At 48.5% G+C, this 18855-nt stretch overlaps 1 protein-coding gene across 1 annotated transcript in view; it reads left to right on the top strand.

The window, feature by feature from the left end:
• RGS9 (regulator of G protein signaling 9) overlaps positions 1-18855 on the top strand; it is a 67621-nt gene that overhangs the window by 12055 nt on the left and 36711 nt on the right. Inside the window, exons 3-9 of the mRNA XM_063081075.1 lie at positions 2605-2655; positions 4103-4212; positions 4415-4466; positions 4732-4790; positions 5631-5707; positions 10227-10308; positions 17506-17568. Coding sequence (XP_062937145.1) covers positions 2605-2655; positions 4103-4212; positions 4415-4466; positions 4732-4790; positions 5631-5707; positions 10227-10308; positions 17506-17568 — 494 coding nt within the window. The remainder of the gene's footprint in view (positions 1-2604; positions 2656-4102; positions 4213-4414; positions 4467-4731; positions 4791-5630; positions 5708-10226; positions 10309-17505; positions 17569-18855) is intronic.

The raw sequence follows: 18855 nt of genomic DNA, 5'->3' as shown, positions 1-18855 counted from the left end.
AACAGGGACTGATGACAGACTTTTCAGGGTGCCTCTGCTCTCCCCCACCACTTAAGATGCAGCTGCGGCAATTATTCCTAAAGGCATCCCCGACCCCTGCCCCTCTCCCTGCCTCTGGTTGTCGTTATTTCTGGCTTGAATTTTCTATTGGACTAGGGGGCCCTTCAAAACGAGGTATCTTGTCTTGCTTATCTGGGTAACCCAAATGCTTAGCATAGCTGTGTTTATAAGAGATGATTAATATCAGTTTATTGAATGTATGAATCAGTCGTGGTCTAGCACTGTGTAAGGAGCACTGGAAATTGAGTTGGGCACCTTGAGATTGAATCCTTCGAGTATCTTTTTCCAGCTGTGTAGACCTAGTCTTAATTTTCTCATGTTTAATGCAGAAGTAGCAATCCCTGTCTAGGAGGATGGCTGCAGGAATTAAAGACGAAGGTACTGTGTAGGTGTTCAGCATGCAGCAGAAAATACTGTGCTGGGGTTCAGCATGCAGAAGACAGCAGATAGGCTGCCAATAGCTAGTGCCTTCCTGCGCTGTGCCTATTAACACCCACAGTACAGTTGAGGGTAAATGTGATCATCCCCTTTCTGCAGATGGAGCTGAGAAGATGCAAAGAGGTTTAGTAACTTGTCCTCTCAGCATTGAGCTTATCCGTGAGTGAGCTTGGATTTGAGCCTAGCTATGTGACTTGGAGTCCATGCTCTTATCAGCGTGTGCGAGCTGCTTTCCTTCCTTGCACACGGAGTGCACTTGGTTCCTGGATTTGGGTGAGACCAGCATCCTGCCGTGTTTTCCCTTATTCCTCCGGCACGGGTGGATTCAGGCTGCTGTAGAAACAGAACACAGCAAGGAACCCTGGTCCTGCAACATCAGCACCCATGAAAGCAAATTGCTGTCCACCCTCTCAGATGGCAGCTGACCCAGGGATTTCCAGGGACAAAGGTGGCTGATGTGGGAGTCTGAGCAGGCGGCCATGCTGAAAGCACAGACCACGTGGTGCAGATGCAGGTGGCATCATAATCTCATTTGGTCTATTTCGGGAAGCAGTCAAGTGGATGACACAAGCCTTGGCTCCTTGGCAGGGAGAGCTAATCAGTCTGATGTCTGCCTGGGTCTGTCTGTCAGTCTGCATTCCACTGTGTAGCATTGATAGAGAGATTGGGGTGGAAAGTCTAAACACCCAGTCCTAGGATTTTAGATGGAGAGTTTTGCTTCTGAACAGCCAACCACAGGTGAATAAAGCTAAGCGATAGAAGGAGAACCCATGCAAGCAATAATGGTGGGCGTGTGGGTGTTGGCAGAGATAACAGCTGGACATTCATGCCCCAGGGTGTGTCCATGAAGGGAAGAGCTACAGGCTGTCCACATCCAGCCAGAGATGTGGGCAAGTCGCTCGGCCCAGTGTGTGAGTGTCCCTGCAGGGCACCAGAATAAACGTTCTGAGGAGAGAAGGAGCGTTTGCAACAGTCCAGCCACAAAGACATAGGCAGTGGGGTCTCAACCTCTGACCTTCCTCCTTGGTGTGTTTTGTGGGCCGGTTCCCATGCAGGCAGGGACTCAGCTGGGCCATTGGAAAGCAACCTGAGGTTGCTGGAAATGTGGTCTGTGGTGTTTGCAAGATGGCATGGGAGTTGGGGTGCCTGGTTCCAGGGCATCTTGTCTTTCTTCTGAGTTGCTGCTGCCCTTCTCCTGCCAGGAGCTCCATCTGCTCATGAGCAGAGGGCCCAGGCTGAGGAGGAGTCTCTGAGTTTCCACACCGTCCTGCAGCAGCTCTGGACGTGGTGGTGGAATTCAGCTTGCCTCGGCCCTTAGATAAATCTGAATCCTTGGGGGGTGGGTGGGAAGTGGGTGCACATTCTCTCCTAACCTCATCCCTGCCTGCCTCTCCTGCCTGTTTTAAAAATCCCAGTCTTTACTCTGCATTTTTCCAGTCCAGCCTCTATGATTTGCAGGGCCTGGGGCAAGAGTGCAATGGAACCCACATTCCATTGTCCAAAGTTATAAATCAACCTATACGGTGTTACTAAAATAGGTCCTATCTTCCTACTTTGACAAAGTATCTTCACAACAACCTAGAAGGCCAAGTTTGGATTTAGAATTCTCTGACTTCTCAGAGTTCTGCTTGGGAGCTTGGGGTGCAGGAGAGCCAGCCCCTGCCCTCAGTCCCCCCTTCTCTTTCCATCCCTGGCTCCATTTTACTCTTGCGTGTCCAAGCTCCACCCAGAGCCTGGCGCACAGCTTGCCTTGGGTATGATTTTTTTTTTGCCCAGTGTTTATGCTTAGCCTGTTTACTGTCTAGTTGATGAATGAAAGTCTATGTGCAAATTATTGTAAAGTAAAGGATAAATACAACAAGAGAGGTAAAGTTCAAGTGTGCATTGTGGAGGCTAAGCTGCAGATCTGCTGGAGTCAGGTCATGGATGACCCTGAATTACAGTCTGCAGAGTTTGGACTGAAAATAACCTGGCAGGGGAGGCATCCCTGAAGGTTTCAAGCAGAAGAGGGTTAAGATCACAGCTGAGCAGGGAGGAGGAGGGCGTGAAGGTCCAGGAACGTGTTGGGCAGCTATGACAACGACCAAATACTTCTCTGTTTTGCAGGAAGTGATGTTCTGCAATGGATAGCCCAGCGGCTTTGGATCTCTGGTCTGGGTGAGAGTTTATCCGGCACTCAGTTATTGGGGACTGCTGTGTGTATAGCACCCCAGGAGAATCTAAATGGAGGCTTGGCCTGCATCCCTGAGAATTTACATATTAATTGGAGAGACGCGATCTTTGTATGTAAAACAGCCAGAATCAAAAGCAAAGGCATGATAATTTGGGGACAAGATAGTTCTGTCATATAAAATGTTGAGAGCGTGTGCATTACAGGAGTAACTGGGCAGGACTCAGTCAAGAAAGGCTTCTTGGAGGGGGTGCCAAGTGCACCTGTCTTGAAAGAGGGGGTGCATGTGAAGGTGAGGGGGAGCTCGGAGCACCTTCCCACAACAGCAGGAGCAGTGGTGTAGACATGGAGTGAACAAGATGCGGAGGCGTACAAGGGGATATTTGGGGGAAATGGCTTCAGCTGCGTGTGGAGGGCAGTGGAGGGGTGACATATTTGCAGATTTCAAGTGTTATCTGCGAGATAGGAGATAGGAAGCCATAGGAAATTTTTGAGCATTGGGGTGTGTATGATAATCATATTTCAGCTGGGGTGTTTGGCAGCAATTTGAAGGGTGGATTGGAGCAGAGGGAATCTGAGGAGGACCAGGCTTCACGCTCGAAAAAAGGTTGTTACTGTAACAAGGCATAAAAGCCGAGAGTCTGGTCTATGATGGAGGGAGTGGGGCTCAAAGGGAGAGGGTTGGGGAGGAAGTCTTGCCAAGCCTTGGAGCTCAACAATGGGACAGGATGTGGGTTGGGTCCTTGGGTAGGGTGGGCCTGGAGGACTGAGGGACGGATCCCCTCTGGAGGATGGGAAGACACTGGCTTTCATGGGTGCTTCTGAGAAAGAACCAGGAAGGTTTTCCTTGGATTGAGGCAGATCCAGAAACAAGGCTATGCTGCTAAACAAACTGGACATGGCTGGGAATTAAAAGGAAAGGGGGAAGGAACTGAAGGATCTGGGCTTGGGATGAAGGCAGAGGTGAGCTTGGATAGGAGTTGACAATAAACATGCCTCCCCGTACCCTTTTCTCTTTGAGTGAGGAAGTATCTGTTAGTCACACAGAAGCATGTTCTTCCCACTCTTGTGGACTTTTCCAGATCCAAAGAGCCAGATAGAAGCTTCTCCAGGACTCCCCCAGTCATCACCCCCAGATAGCCTGCAGTAGACCCCCTGTGGTACTCATTAAACTGCAGGCTCACTGGTTCCCATCCAGACTTACCGAGTTGTCATTCCTGGGGATAGGAGCTGGACAATCCTCCTTTTAGCATGCCCCGAGCTGATACTCGTCCACAGCCAGGTCCAGGAACCACTGCTCTCACTGCTCAGATGTGGTGCTGTTAGGATGAGGGCACCTCTCCTGGGGCTTGGGGTGCCCTGTGGGGGCTGGGCAATGAGCTTCTGCCCTTGACCCCTGCTCTTAACATCCACGCCTGAACTGCTTCTTCCCAGAGGCACAGAACCTGGGCAACTTTATCGTCAAGTATGGCTACATTTACCCTCTGCAAGACCCCAAGAATCTCGTTCTCAAGCCCGACAACAACAGCCTCTACCGATTTCAGGTGAGTCTTGGCCTTGAGCTGGGGTGTTAATGTGGGGTTGCTCTTATTTGAAAAGATCATTGGTCAGTTTCATATCCTGCCAGATCCAGACTTTAGAAACGGAGGAGGGGGCTAAGATAATTTCAATTCTTTAGTCACAGGGCCGGGGACCCGTGGAGCACAACCCAGTATTTAAGTGTGGTTTCCCTGGTTTCTTTTGTAGACGCCGTATTTCTGGCCCACCCAGCAGTGGCCAGCTGAAGATACAGATTACGGTAAATGCACCCCCCACCCCCCTGCCTTTGGTAGAGCTCAACATGCTGCTTATTTACCTGCTGCATTTTGGTGACATTTATCTCACTGTCTTCGCGACCTTTATGTCAGGTCACATCTGTATTGGGAGTGCTCCCAGGGGAAGAAGCCGTGTCTGCTGAGCGCTCTCTCCACCACTCTGAGCTCAGCACCCTGAAGCATAGGGAGGCTGCAGATGGGGCTTTGAAATATGACGATGATAGAAAATGTCATTGCTTTCTTTTCCAGCCATCTATCTGGCCAAGCGAAATATCAAGAAGAAAGGGATTTTAGAAGAATATGAGAAGGTACAGAGGCGCTTTCAAGTAGAAATTACTGTAATTGAGTGGAATATAGTCTTGAGCTGTTTTCCCTTCTTCCCACGTTGCTACATTCATACGCACCCTCATCATCCATCCGTCCATCCATCCATTTATTTATTACAAGCAGCTTGCTTCCTCCCCATGTCTAGCCTAAGTATCTCCTGCTGTAATTTAAGCCCTTGCCTCAGTGGCTAATGGGCACACAGTGGCTACCGCCTCTCATTTGCTTCCTCAGACAATATGACTTAATATGTGTGATAACGGCTAACCCTTGATTAACAAATTTTAAGTTGAGTTTATGATGCTGAAATAATAGTACAGACTTTTGTTTTAGGCTGGGTGAGTCAGGTTTCCCGAAGAATACAACCTAACCCTCCAGAGGCTAGCATTTCTAGGTAGAGGGCAGCAACCCTGCTGTGTTTTAATTCTTATTTACATGTTTTTAGAAGGGCCAGCATCACATCCATGTTAGGGCTTATTTTTGTGGATTTGTAATGCTCTGTTGTTGAGTACAGAGTTACCATATTCTTCCCCATCCCCGATCCTCTCTTTCCACTCAGATTTGGGATACATTTATTAATTTAAAAAATTTAAGAAAAAAGAAAAAACAAGAAAAGAAAAGCTTGTTGTGAAGGCTTTAGAGAATTCTGTGCTACTCCTCTAGTGAACACCATTGCAAAGCTATGATTGGAGACCCCAGGGCTGGGTCTGTAGTTGCTGGGGAGGGAGCCGGGGGCATGGCCTGCTTAACTTAGGGCTCTTTGCGCTGCTGGACACAATATATGTCATGGGGTTCACTGTTCTCATTTTGTTTTCCTTCTCTAGGAAAATTACAATTTCTTGAACAAAAAAATTAACTACAAGTGGGACTTTGTCATTATGCAGGCCAAAGAGCAGTACAGGTGAGTGAAAGGAGGTCACACTTGTCCTCTGGCTGTCCTTCCTTCTTTGCTTCCTTTTATTAAAATGAGATTTGGGGGCGGTATTTATGTGCCAAAGACTGGGCTAGTCCTAGGGAATAAAAAGACATAGTCTAGTGAGTCAGGCCAACATGTGAACAGGCCATGATGCTCCTGTGAGGTGAGGGCCATGTAGCCAGGGCTTTGCAGAAGGAGCTGTAGAAATGACATTGGACCTGGTGGCTGCACAGGAGGTATCCAGGTGAAGGATGTGGTGATGGTGGATGGAGAGGGGAGGTGGGGCAGGGGGAAGGGCAGGGTGGGGCAGAACCAGAGAGTAGAGGCAGGAGAATGCCCAATGTAAGCCGTCCCTGTGCTGGAGTAGAGTGCAAAGCACAGACGTGTTAGCAAGACGTTAATGGGAGATGTTAGCGGACTGTGAGGAGGCTTTGGGCTGAAGGTCAGAGGAAGCCATAGAAAGATCTTTAAGCAGGGGAGGCATATGATCAGATTTGCAGGTTAGAACCACTCACCCCTTACTCTCATTTGCCTGTTGTCCACATGAGAACCAGAGCTGAAAGTCCCCTCGAGCGTTCAGCCGTGTCAATAAAAGCCAGATGTAAATGCTGGGGACAGTAAGTGGTGGGGAGAGTGCATCAGTCGGGATGAGGTTAGGCTATCATAACAAACAGCCCCTAACTCTCGAGGGTGGGAAACCACAAGGTTAATTTCCTGCTTGTGTTTTATGTCTACTGTGGGTCAGCCGGGTCCTGACACACTTTGCCTCCCTCCAGGACCTGTGCAGAAGGAGCAATACCATCTGGGCTCTGCCCATTGCTAGAGCAGGGGGAGGGAGAGCCCAAGCAGATCAAAGTGACACCTGTCGCTTGTGGTCACAATACACTAGGCAAAGCAGGTCGAATGGTTATGCCCAACTTCAAAGGGTGGTGGGAATTTACAATCCTACCATGTGCCTGAGAAATGGGAGAGCCAGGGATATCTGGTGACCAGCACCAGTGATTACCAGAATGGATGGTTGCTGCTGGCCCAGCCTCAGTGCACCCTGACAGGTCTACACTTGCTGGTGCACTGCTGGGCTAGACGGTGGAGACCCAATTCTCATGAAACAGCCTAGGAATTAGAGTAGTGATGAGCACTGCCGTGCAGGAGTGCTGGTCCAGGAAAAATAAAATTCTTATGGCAGAATGGCTTTACTGACACCTCCCCCCCATGGGGAAAATATGTACTTACAGTTCAGATTTGCATAGAACATTAATGGAAGAACTGCTACTGTTCTTTGGACATTAACACGTTTCCACCTGAGCACATTTGAGACAAAGCAACATGGGGGTAACTTTCTCATCTTTCAACACTTATTTCTTTATGGGGCTCCATTTGGTGAGTTCTTGGGTATTGTCTCATTTTATGATGGTGTGAAGGAAATGCTCAGAGTAGTAATTATTGTCACCCTCACCCCTACAAATGGGGAAACTGAGGCTTAGAGAGGCTAAAAGTACTTGATGAGGTAGTGTCAGAGCTTAAGCTACTATTACTTAATTCCATTCAGTGCACCAGTTTTGAGTTCCTCATGGGTTCCAGCACTGCGATGTGCCCCAGAGACACAGAGATGAATAAATTGTTTCCATCCCCCTCAACTCCTCCAGGCCCTCTTCCACCTCTCTTCTCTGAGCAGGACAATCCTAGCAACACAGAGGACCACGAACCTAGACATGTGCCCTGCAGCGTGCTGTAGGCACTCTTGCAGCTCAGAGCTATTATCAGGGGTCCCCACTGTCCCACCACCCAGGCCTTGGTCTCAGCCTGGATAAAGCTCTATGCTGCCCAGATTGTGGGACACTTCTGTCCTCTATTCACTTCTAGATGCCTTGGGATGAGCAGTTTCTAGAAGGCTCTCTTCTGAGATGCTGGCTTTTCCCCACTAACTTCACGGTTTCACCCAAAGGCTGCCTCTGATTTCAGATGAGGATGTCACCACAGCGCTAGGCTGGCCATATAGTCTGGCCCATGATGTAGTCATTTTGTTACACTGAGTCCCCCCTTCTGAGTTCTAGACTCAGCGTCCACCTGCCTATTCAAGATCTCATGTTGATGTCACACCTCAGACAAAACCTGTCTGTATTTAAATGTCTTTCCCTCACTCTCCAAACCTGTTCCTCCAGTATTACACATATTGGTGCAAGGAACCATCATCCACCTGTACCCCTAGCCTATGCCCAGTGTCCAGTCATTCAGTCCTATTGCCACCTCTGGCAGAATCCCTTCCGCTAAATATGACTTCTTCTGTCTGTCCCCACTGACTCTACCGTGATCAAACCAACCTCTGCCAGTCTAACCACAGCAATATCCTCCCAATTGGCTTCTCTGCTCCTATTTTGTCCCCAGTTTTTGGCCCCCGTTTGTGAAACACAAGTAGGATCATGTCATTTGACCTTCTCTAAACTATCAGAGAAAATGCTCACCTCAAATGTCATCTCCTCAAATTGGCTTTTCTGATTAGCTATTACTGTATTCAGATCATCTTAAACTTAGTGGCTCACAACAGCAACACATTTCATTATCTGTCATGATTTCCATAGGTTGGAAACTCAGGAAGGACTCAGCTGGGCAGCTCTGACTGACTCAGAGTCTCCCAAGTGGTTGCAGTCAGATGGCTGGAGCCGGGGACCTGGCGAAACTGAGGGCTAGCCGGCATTTCTTGCTCTACTCCTATGGCCTCTGGACCTCTCCATGTGGTCTAGCTTGAGCTTCCTCACAGCATGGCAGCATCAGGGAAGTCAGATTGCTTCCAGGTAGTTGAAGGCTTTGAGAACACATATTCCATGAGGAGGCTGGCAGCTCCGTCTCAGAAATTACACAGTGCCATGCCTCACTTACTGTGTTGGCTGAAATCATCACAAAACCCCACCTGGCTTCAGGGCGAGGGGACATAGACCCATCTGTCAATGGAGAGAGTATCAAAGAATTGTAGATATTTAAAAAATCACCACAGAGGCTGTCCCTGATTCTAAATTATAGTACCCTGAATGTTTACTTATAGCACATAATGCAGCTTGCAATTCTATATTGAGAAATAAATACATTTGTTTGATGTTTAAACCCAAAGCTACTCAAAGGCAGGGACTATGTCTATTTGGTTCACCAGTGTACTCCCAGTGCTCGAACATAGTGGAAAATCAATAAGTACGTGAATGAATGAATGAATGAACAATTAAGCAAATGTTGTTGCTTAAAATAATCATAATGTGACAAACTACAATAATTGCTAGTTTTCTGGCTCTCTTGGATTCCATTTATCAAGATTCTCCTCTAATAACATCTATCACAGAAAAGCAGAAGAGCAAAGCTAGAGAGGAATATTGGGATAAATGAGAGATTGACTATTTACAAGGCTGCCCAGCATTATGGAAACTCCACAGGGCCTCAGACCATTTGTGGCCCATCCTCCAGAGGACACAGGCTTTTAACCTGGTGGAAAATCCAGTTAGGTTGCCAAGGGGAAGTTCAAGCAACATTGTTTATATTTAATTTCTAGAGGACGATGGCAAAACACTACACTGGAATGGTGCTGTTTACCCATCTGGCTCTCTGGATGTTATTATATTATTCACAGTACATTAACAGGGAAATAAATCTGCTGACTCCATCATGCAGAGGGCATGTGTGTCATCCTTCGTTGCCTGGGGGAAAAAGCGTTAACAACGTGGTGGAGATGGTGTGGAATGGGCCCACGGCACAATAATTAGTGTTACCTTGCTCCTGGAGGCAAGAAGCCCAGCATCTTCTTTTTATCCATAATGGGGAAGGGAAAGATTAACAGATAAGAGGGGATATAAATAGCTTTTTACAATAATAAGTTGGGCTCAGGAAAGCCTTGACTTGGCATGAACTCTTTGGGGTGACTGAGTAGAGCTGACGGTAGAGATAAAAGAGGACTCACCAGGACAAGCATTTTCCCCGTCACAATCCCAGTATTGCTGCCTGTTTGTCCTGATGTTGATTACGTTGTTTGCCAAATCAGGGAAAAATTAGGAAGCCAGGTAGTCAAATGTCAGCCCATAAGGTTATCCACATTCGCTCTGATGGTGAAGTTGGTGAAGCAGATTTGACTCTAGGGCATGATCTTATTGCAGCACATTCCTGTCAGGAGAGCTGGACCCGGCACCAGATGCCCAGGTTTAAGTCCCACTTCTGACACCTGCTGACAGTGTGACCCTGGTGGGGTATTCAACCCCTCTTTTCTTCAGTTCCCTGAGCTGTGAAGTGAGAGAATGTCAGTGGGAGGATTAAATAGGATTAAATGAGTTAATACATGTGAAAGTAATTAGAGTGGTACCTCATGCATAAGTGTGATATTAGTGTTCGCTATGCTTATTATTATTATGACACACATGAATTATTTGGGCAGATTGGGAGAGAGGTGCAGGTCTTTAGGAAGGGGAGTCATTACTGACAGAAAGATGCAACATATTACTGACCTTCAATGTGGCTTTTGGCTTTTCAGGACCGGAAAGGAAAGGAACAAAGCAGACAGGTACGCGATGGATTGCCAGGAGAAGGCGTATTGGCTGGTGCACCGCTGCCCTGTGAGTATTGTCCTTCCCGGTTTCCCCATTTCTTCCTATGCCTCCCCAACCCCTCTCTGTACTCACCATCCCTGTTGCCAGTTCATCTCCCTCCAGGGCTAGATTTGGATCAGCAGGAGGAGCTGCTTAGTGTTGGATTAGCATCCAAGTGCCTCTTGGCCCATCTGTTGGTGTTAGGTGGGGAGGAACCTGAATGAGTTTGTCTTTTATAAGGGCAGGGACTTTTATTCTTGTCCAGGATACCATACCTTGGGAGAGAAATATAAACAGAGTGAACTAGAACACAGGCTCCAAAGCAGAAAAATAAAATGCTTCAAGAGCAGAAACTCTGCATAGCCAAAGCTGTCCTTTGTGTCTCCTGCTACCTCTCCTTTTCCTCTCCAAGATCCAGTCCCCAGCAGCTGAGATGGGAGGAGGAGAGAAGCAATAAGTGGGTGCTAAGCTTCTCATTGGTTGGGGCACATTGCATATCTGGCTTTAGGACTTTTAGTGGTCCAGAGAGACAAGCTGTATATAACTGGTGTAACCTGTCCCAGCTCATTACTGGAAATGGTAGCCTCATCCCCCAGCACAGAGAGGAAGACTCTGACTACCACCTGCTGAGGTTAACTCTGCTGCCTCAGTTTCCTCCTGGGTTAGACCCATGGGTTGCCTATGGATCATGGGAGGTGGGAGATGTGAAAGAGATTCTGGAAATCTCTTTCCAGAAAAGTTCAAATCAAATGTTATTCCTCCTCTTCCTTTAGTTTCTTTGGTTGCCAGGTATCTGAAATTCTCAGAACCAGTAGTGAACTGAGTCAGGCACGGTACCAAATCTTAGGGGTTTCTGAACTTCCAACCCATCAGATTTTGCCTGTTCTGCTTATTCTTTCTACATTCAAAACATAGTCTCTTAATATGTTCGCTCTGTAGGGGCATGGGTTTGGACGCTGCGCTGCTGAGGATAAGGTCCTGGGGTTGATTCCCAAGTGGCTTGTTTGGTTTTTCTTTGCTTCAGGGGTCTTCCTCCAGAGAAATCAGTTTGCAGATGCCTGACACTGGTCTCTGGGGGCTGAGTGACAGAGCACACTGGAGACACAGTGCCAAGCACATGCCTCCCTGTTGGTAGCTTAGGAGCCAGATCTTTGTATGAGAAGGGAACTGTGCATCATTCATGTGTTCCAGAAGAAGCACACCTTGGCTGAGCCATTCATTTGGCAAGATGCCCTGGTGCCTGGTGGCACTGTAACCGAGGGAACCCTGCTCCCTGTAGGGTGGAGAATGGCTTCCATAGTACACCCAGAACCTCCATGGTATGGGAGTGCCAGTGTGATTGCATTCCTCACAAAGCAACACAGGCTGGCTGTGCACGTGGTTTCCCCAGGGTCCCTTTCCTCCCTCTGTCTCTGCAACCAGGAGTCTATAGGAAAGAAAATGAAAAACATGTCATCCAGATTCTCCCAGTTCTCACCCCTGCCCCCAGGCAAGTGGCTTAGTGGCTCTTTACAGCATGATACAGAAGTACGTCAACATGACAACACATCTCTACGACTGCCCCTCCCCCCACCCCTCTCTCACCATATCACCCCTCTCCCATCTCCATCACTGTGTCCCTCATCTCACCTCCACCTTCATCACTTCTACCACGTCCACCATCAGCATTGTCATTGCCGTCATTGTCACCATCACCATCATCTTCACAGCAGACCTGAAATGAGAACTCTCAGTGTGCTGGGCACTGTGCTAAGCATTCTTCATTTGCTGTCTTGTCGAATCTTTCCAGCCCTGTGTGGAAGGTGGTATTATTTATTCCCATGTTATTGACAGGCAAGCTGAGGTTGAGGGATGTTGCTAATTTTCCCAAAGTTGCACAGCTAATAAGTACCAGAGGATCTGAACCTGCATACAGCTGACTTCAGGGCCCTCCCTCTTGGCCCCTGTGCTCTATGGCCTCTCATGACACATTCATGTGATGTCTTAGTGCATCTCAGCCCTTCTGTCACCTCCTTGGTCATTAGAATATTGCCTGAGTCACCACAGCTCTAACAAACATGATTCCTGGGTTCAAATGTGCCTGGTCCCTCTTTGTGAGCCCTGGGGACCCAAGTTCAGAATGAGGTTTGATGGCCTTGGAAGAGCCTCCTGGGACACAGCACCGCTCGTCACGTCTAGGTGCTCCCGCTGCTGCTCCCCTAAGTCAAAACCTCACGATAGACAAAGACGAGGCAGTGGTACACCTGGGCCCTGCTCACCCAGCTTTCTTACAACCTTCTCCATCTCTTGTTAGCCTGAGTGGGTGGAAGATGCTCTGTTTGAAGAGCATCTCAGCCCAGAAATTGAGCAATCAGACTGACAAGCCCAGGAAGCCCGGGAGCTTCCAGACTGTCAGACTGTCTCCAGGAGACCCAAACAAACTGTCACTTCTGTGGGAAAAAAAGCCAGCCAAGGCAAACAAAGCATTTGGCTCTGTGGAGTGTGGAGCAGCCACTCCGTGGACTGGTTAACCAACTGTTGCAGAGCGTGATGCAGCCTGCAGTGACTGAGCAGATCCATTCACTCGTTCATTTGATTATGAATCCACGAAACATTCACTGGGCCCTGACTCTGTGCCAAGGAAGGCATTAGGCGCTGGGCATGAAAGAACAGCTAAAAGTCATTGAGCACCTACGATGTGCCTGTGTTATGCTCTTGGCTCGGATCACCTCATTCACACCTGACAATGATGCTATGAAGTATGGAGTATCACCATCCCCATTATTCAGATGGAGAAGTCAAGGCTCAGAGAGGTTCAGTGGCCTGCTCGGTGCTAGGATGTGAATCCACGTCTGTCTGATGGCAAAGCCATGCACGTGCTGCTGCTGTGCAAGGAGCACCCACCTGTGGTCCCCCTTCTCAGTCAGGGAGCTCAAAATCCAAATTGCTGTAACACGGGTGTGCAGCGCTCTCCCAGAGATAAGACCCCGGTGCAGAGGGGGCACAGCGAGGGGGTGACTGATTTAGGGGAGGGAAGAGGGAATGTCTGTCGGACGTGAAGTCAGTCATATCATCATGGGCAGAGGCCAAGACCAGACGTGGGTGTGATAGTTGAGTGATCTGACCCCAATTCTCATCCGGAGCCCAGAAGGCACTGTGTTGATTAAGCCTCCTATAATGAAGGAAAACGATGTTCCTCTCCCATTTTTTTACCCAAATGGAAAAAAGAGCAGAACTGAGCACGATGCAAAGAACAGTGTGTTATGGAAATGAGGAAAAGGAGAGGTTCCTTAAGTGCATCATTTTGGGGACCCTCCCTGCGTCTTTGTTTTGTGCCTCTCGAGGATGTAGTCCATCGCTCAGGCCTGGTGTTGCAGATGGAGGCTATGTTCTGACTCTAAGTCAAGTGGCCACTTGTCTGACTATCAAGCTGAATGGCCCTTGTTCCAACCACACATGCAGACACTCACCAGAGAGGGAGACGTCTGCCCTTCACTTCCTGTTGAGATTGGGCTAAATGTCCAACAACAGGGAATGGCAAAATAAATGAAGGTACATACATCCAACATGATGATGGAACATTGTGAAGCTATTAAAATAATGTTTCCAAAGGCCATTCATTGACCTAGGGAAACGGTCTGACGTATAATGTTATAGCATAAAAACAGGATGAACATTCCATAAACTCTGGCCCAAATTATTAAAAATTCAACATATATTTGTGAATGACCATTCTATGCCAGGCGCTTCCTATGCAATGGGGATATTTAGACTATGAGCCAAGACAGAGGGGGACTGTGACCTCAAGGAGCTTCCTACAGTCTGGTGGAGAAAACTAAAACTATGACAGCAATGAGTGAGCAATGTACAGAATGCAGCTTGTAGGAGGCAGGGGACCTGCGTCAAATCGGGGTCAGGGAACAGCTCTCTGTGGAAGTGACATTCGAGCCAAGGTCTGTTTGGAGCAGACTTCTGTAACCCTCCAACCTAAAGTTGTCTCTCCATTTCAGTCTCATCTGTCTCTATATATTTCCTCTGTTTTATTTTGTTTATAAAACAACTCAGTGTTTTGTTTGGTATTTGCTCTCTGTCCTGTGCATCGGAAGTGTCTGATACTTCAGGGAAGAAAGTGATGATGAGGGAAGGAGGTGAGTGGTAGAGAAGGGACAGGAGGGACATGGTAGAGCGTCACTAACAAGTGTCCACCAGCTCCCATGCTGGCCCTGCTCTGGATGCTGATTCCTGGGGATGTCGCCTCTTCGTGGAGCCGTTGTCATGAGTACCTGAATTACAAGGCATTTAGCACGTTGCCTCTTTGGCTTATGCCCAAGGGATGTTGTTGGGGCGTCATCCCCTGGGGCTCACATTTCCTCGAGCAGAAGGGGGAAGCTTGCATGTCTCTGGAGGACTTCCTTCCTGTGGCACCAGGGCAGAAAGCGTCTGTGTGCCTCCTTATCTGCTGGCAGCATGCCACGGGGAAACGTCATTTGCCCTTATTTCCTGTGCACCGGCAGTCAGCTCTGGGTTATCTTCATTCGAGCACCTTCTTGCACGCCAGAAACTGCGTCAGCAGTGGCTCTGGTGACGATGACAGTGGATCAAAGGCTTTACCCTATCTGATGAATGAATGAATAAATGAATGAATGAATGAATGGAGCCTGGGGGGTCTTCCAAAGCAGCAGAGGCAGAAAGGCAGCCCCCTGGAGATTGTTAAAGGCAGGGCACTGGGTGGAACCAAGGCTCAATGGGGAAGAAGTGAGACTTCCAGAACTGCTGCCTACGGGGGCATCAAAAGGAGGCAGGAGCTCAGGCAGCCAGGCAGCCACAGGGATGTGCCTGGCCGATCCCTAGAGCTGGCAAGGAAAGCCGGGGTGGGGGCTGGAACCGGACACGCTGGCAGAATAGTAAAGTCCAGTGGGTGCCTACAGCTCTGAAAGTTCAAGACTGTTCTGGGCAGTCGAGGGCAGCCCCTGTGCTGATTTCAGTTATGCATGTGCACTGTTGAGCACCGGTGTAGCCGAGTTTATACCAGAGCATGGGACAAATACCAAGAAAAGAGTTGAATAACTAATTCAAACTCAAGCAGACCGCCGCACTGAAGCTGCCGAGGCAGTGAGTGCTTGTGGACGAGCAGCCAGACAGCAGTTCTAGGGGCACCGTGGGTGTGTGTCAGGATGTACACGCACGTGAGCGTGTGTGTGTGCGTATGTATGTGTGTGGGTATGTGCAGGTGTGTGTGTGTTAGAGAGCACGTGCGTGTGAGAGTGTGTGCAAGTGTATATGTGTGTGTGTGTGTGTGTGTGTGTGTGTGTGTGTGTGTCTGCATGTGAAGTCGGTCTTCAGTTATGCTGGCAGGTGGGTTTCTTCATACCTGCTGGAGGGGCAACTCCTAGAACCCACTTTAGGCGAAGGCACTGATGCTGGTGACACCCTCCCACCCCATGGTAGGTTAGATCCCATTGAGGGCTGGCTTGGACCTCTGCATTGCCCCTTCAAGGCACCTGTCAGAACTGTAACTTATTGCTTGTTCATCAATTGCTGAGTGGCTGTCTCGCCCACAAGACTGGAGGTGCCTTGATAGGCCTGCTGGGGATGCCTCAAGAACAGGGGTTTTATGCTACATTCACCACGGGCCCTCCAGGGCTGAGCACAATGTCCAGCACATAGAAAATGCCTGATAAATACTTGCTGATCGAGGTCCACTTGTAACAACTAGTAAGGGCGGCTGCTCCCTTTCCCTGTCCTCCTCCCATCCCTTTCCTATGCCTTATTTCCTTCCTTGCCTAGGCTGTATACCCAGTATTTACCTCCAGGGTAGCCTGCTGAGTTGGGTTGCCAGATTTAGCAAGTAAAGTACAGGGTGTCTGGTGAAGTTTGACTTTCAAATAAGCAATGAATACTTTTTCTATGAAATAAATTTTTTGTTAAAATATATTTCACATTTGTAGTGTAAATATGCCAAAGCATAAAAAAATTGGGACATAAATCATTTGCTGTTTATCTGAAATTAACTGGAAGTCCTGTATTTCATCTGGCAACCCTACCACTGAGCTAAAAAACTAGCTGATCCTACTGAGGTTGAATCAAAGATTCAGCTTTGGGTCACACCTCTGTACACAGGATCTTAAAATGAACATAATCCCTTGCTCAGTAGAAGCTGCCCTTTGCTGAGGGCTTCGCACTTCATCTTGTTGAGTCCTCACAAGAACCAGCCGGGTAGGAGGCATCACCTCGGTTCTTCAGATGGGTTAGTGAGTGCAGAGAGAAGTGGTTTCCAAGGTCCTCTGCATGGCTGGGAAGCAGCAGAGCCAGGATTGGAACCCAGAGGTGCCTGACTCAAGCCTGGACTCCCCCTAAGCACTGCTCTGTTACTCCTCTTTCCCCACTCAGCCCAAGACAGAAACTGCAGAGTAAGGGGAAGAAGCACTGAGGGAAAAGTCAGGAGTTCCACATGTATTAATCCTAGTGAACTCTTACGGAGCTTGAGAGTTACCCGGCTATCCGTCCCTCCCTCCCTCCATCCCTCCCTACGTCATCTATCCATCCACTCACCTATTCATCCACCCACCCACTCACTTACCCATCCATCCATCCACCCACACACTCACTTACCCACCCACCCATCCATGCACTCAACCAACCATCCATCCATCCACTCACCCACCCATGGATGCACCCATTTATCCACTCAACCAACCAACCACCAATCCATCCATCCATCTATCCATCTACCCACCCATCCACCTATCCATCCACCCATCCATCCATCCATCCATCCACCCATCCACTCACCCACCCATGGATGCACCCATCCATCCACTCAACCAACCAACTACCAATCCATCCATCCATCTATCCATCTACCCACCCATCCACCTATCCATCCACTCAACCAACCAACCATCCATCCACCCATCCATCCACCCACCCATCCATCCATCATCCATCCATCCATCCATCCATCATCCATCATCCATCCATCCATCATCCATCCATCATCCATCCATCATCCATCTATTCTTTCATCCCACTGTTAGGTGCTGGGGATGCTGTGGTGGCAGGACAGCCCTTTTGAAGCTCACCAGCTCACCTGGAGGTTTAACACACCCTCATAGCTCCCAGTGGGCTAGGCCACAAGCCCTTCTCAACTTGATCTCACATTAGCAGCTTGGCCAAGACATGAAGTTGATCAAAAACTGGAGATTCTCCTTGTAGTGATACTTGTGTTGTTTTTGTTCCATTCAGCCAGGAATGAACGATGTGCTGGATTATGGCCTGGACCGAGTGACCAATCCTAATGAAGTTAAGGTAAATCAGGTATGTCTCTGCTCCATACTTAGGTCAGGTTCTGAGGCTGGGACAGTGTCCACATGTGTATCTGGGTTGGTGGAGAGGGGACCATGGCCAGGGTCCTGGTAAAGATAATGATAGATAGATGAGAGAAGTGGAGTACAGGTCAGAGCAGGTGGCATCAAGATGGTTGGTTTTCAGACTTTTCTGAGTTACTTCCCCTTGTGAAAATCTGATGAACGTTATGAACTCATCCTACCCAGAGATGCACAGACAGACATTTTGCACACAATTTCAGCCAGTTCCTTGACCTTGAGAAGACAATAGGCCCCAGGCTCAAAGCCCTTGAATCGACTTTGGATTTAAGCCTTAATCCACAGGGCAGGGCCTGGAATGTCACATTTTCTTTCACATCCCAATGGGGTAGGATTTTTGCAAAGATTCTTCCATACTTTTTATTTTAAAAAGACCCTTTCCTTAAATAGGCCACCTTTCATGATAATTAGATAAATTTCTTCTTCTTTTTTTATTTAAAGAAATGCAGTTTATAAGCTGTTGAAACTGTGGCACTATTGACATTTTGGGCCTCATAACTCTTTGGGGGTGGGTTGTCCTGTGCATTGCAGGATGTTTAGCACATCCCTGGCCTCTACCCACTAGATGTCAGTACTTCCATTCTTCTTGCCCCCCACAACCCCTGAGTCCTGACAATCAAAATGTTCCCAGTCATTGTCCAGTATACTCTGGGGTGGGAGTCAAGATTGCCCCAGTTGAGAACCACTGATCCCAGCAACTCAGCCTAAAACCCATTTAAACTTGTCTTGGATGGTTTATTGCTCTCTAACATTGCCCTTGGGCAGCAAGGGGTCAGTCACCCCCTTAGCCTAGCATGTCACCTACAAGGCTCGACAGTGCCTCAAGGCGTGAGTGGGAGCCTGGAGGGATGTGCCCGGAAAGGAGGAAGACGGAAGCAGGAGGAGGAAGAGAAAGGTTGGGCAGCTCTGGGACAGAGTCTGCTTTTGCTGGCTAGGACACATGGAGAGGGACACTGAGTCCCCAGGGAGTGTCAGTGGGAGGATCATTAGACCCTTGTCCACCAGCCGCAGGGACCTTCCTTAGATACATGTGTGGCGTTGTCAGCCTTCACTCCACAGAGTTCCCAGCACCGCCTTTCCCATGTTCCCCTTGTCAGATAACAGATCAGGCCTTGTGGGCTTGGTCACCATGGAAACAGAACAGAGGAGTAAAACACTGAACCCGGTGGAAGATTTGCTTTTTTTGTGGGTGACTGGCAGTTCTGGAAAC

The sequence above is a fragment of the Cynocephalus volans genome, chromosome 16, assembly GCF_027409185.1.
Source record: "Cynocephalus volans isolate mCynVol1 chromosome 16, mCynVol1.pri, whole genome shotgun sequence".
In the NCBI taxonomy this organism is placed as follows: Eukaryota; Metazoa; Chordata; class Mammalia; order Dermoptera; family Cynocephalidae; genus Cynocephalus; species Cynocephalus volans.
This window is presented reverse-complemented; position numbering and strand designations above follow the sequence as displayed.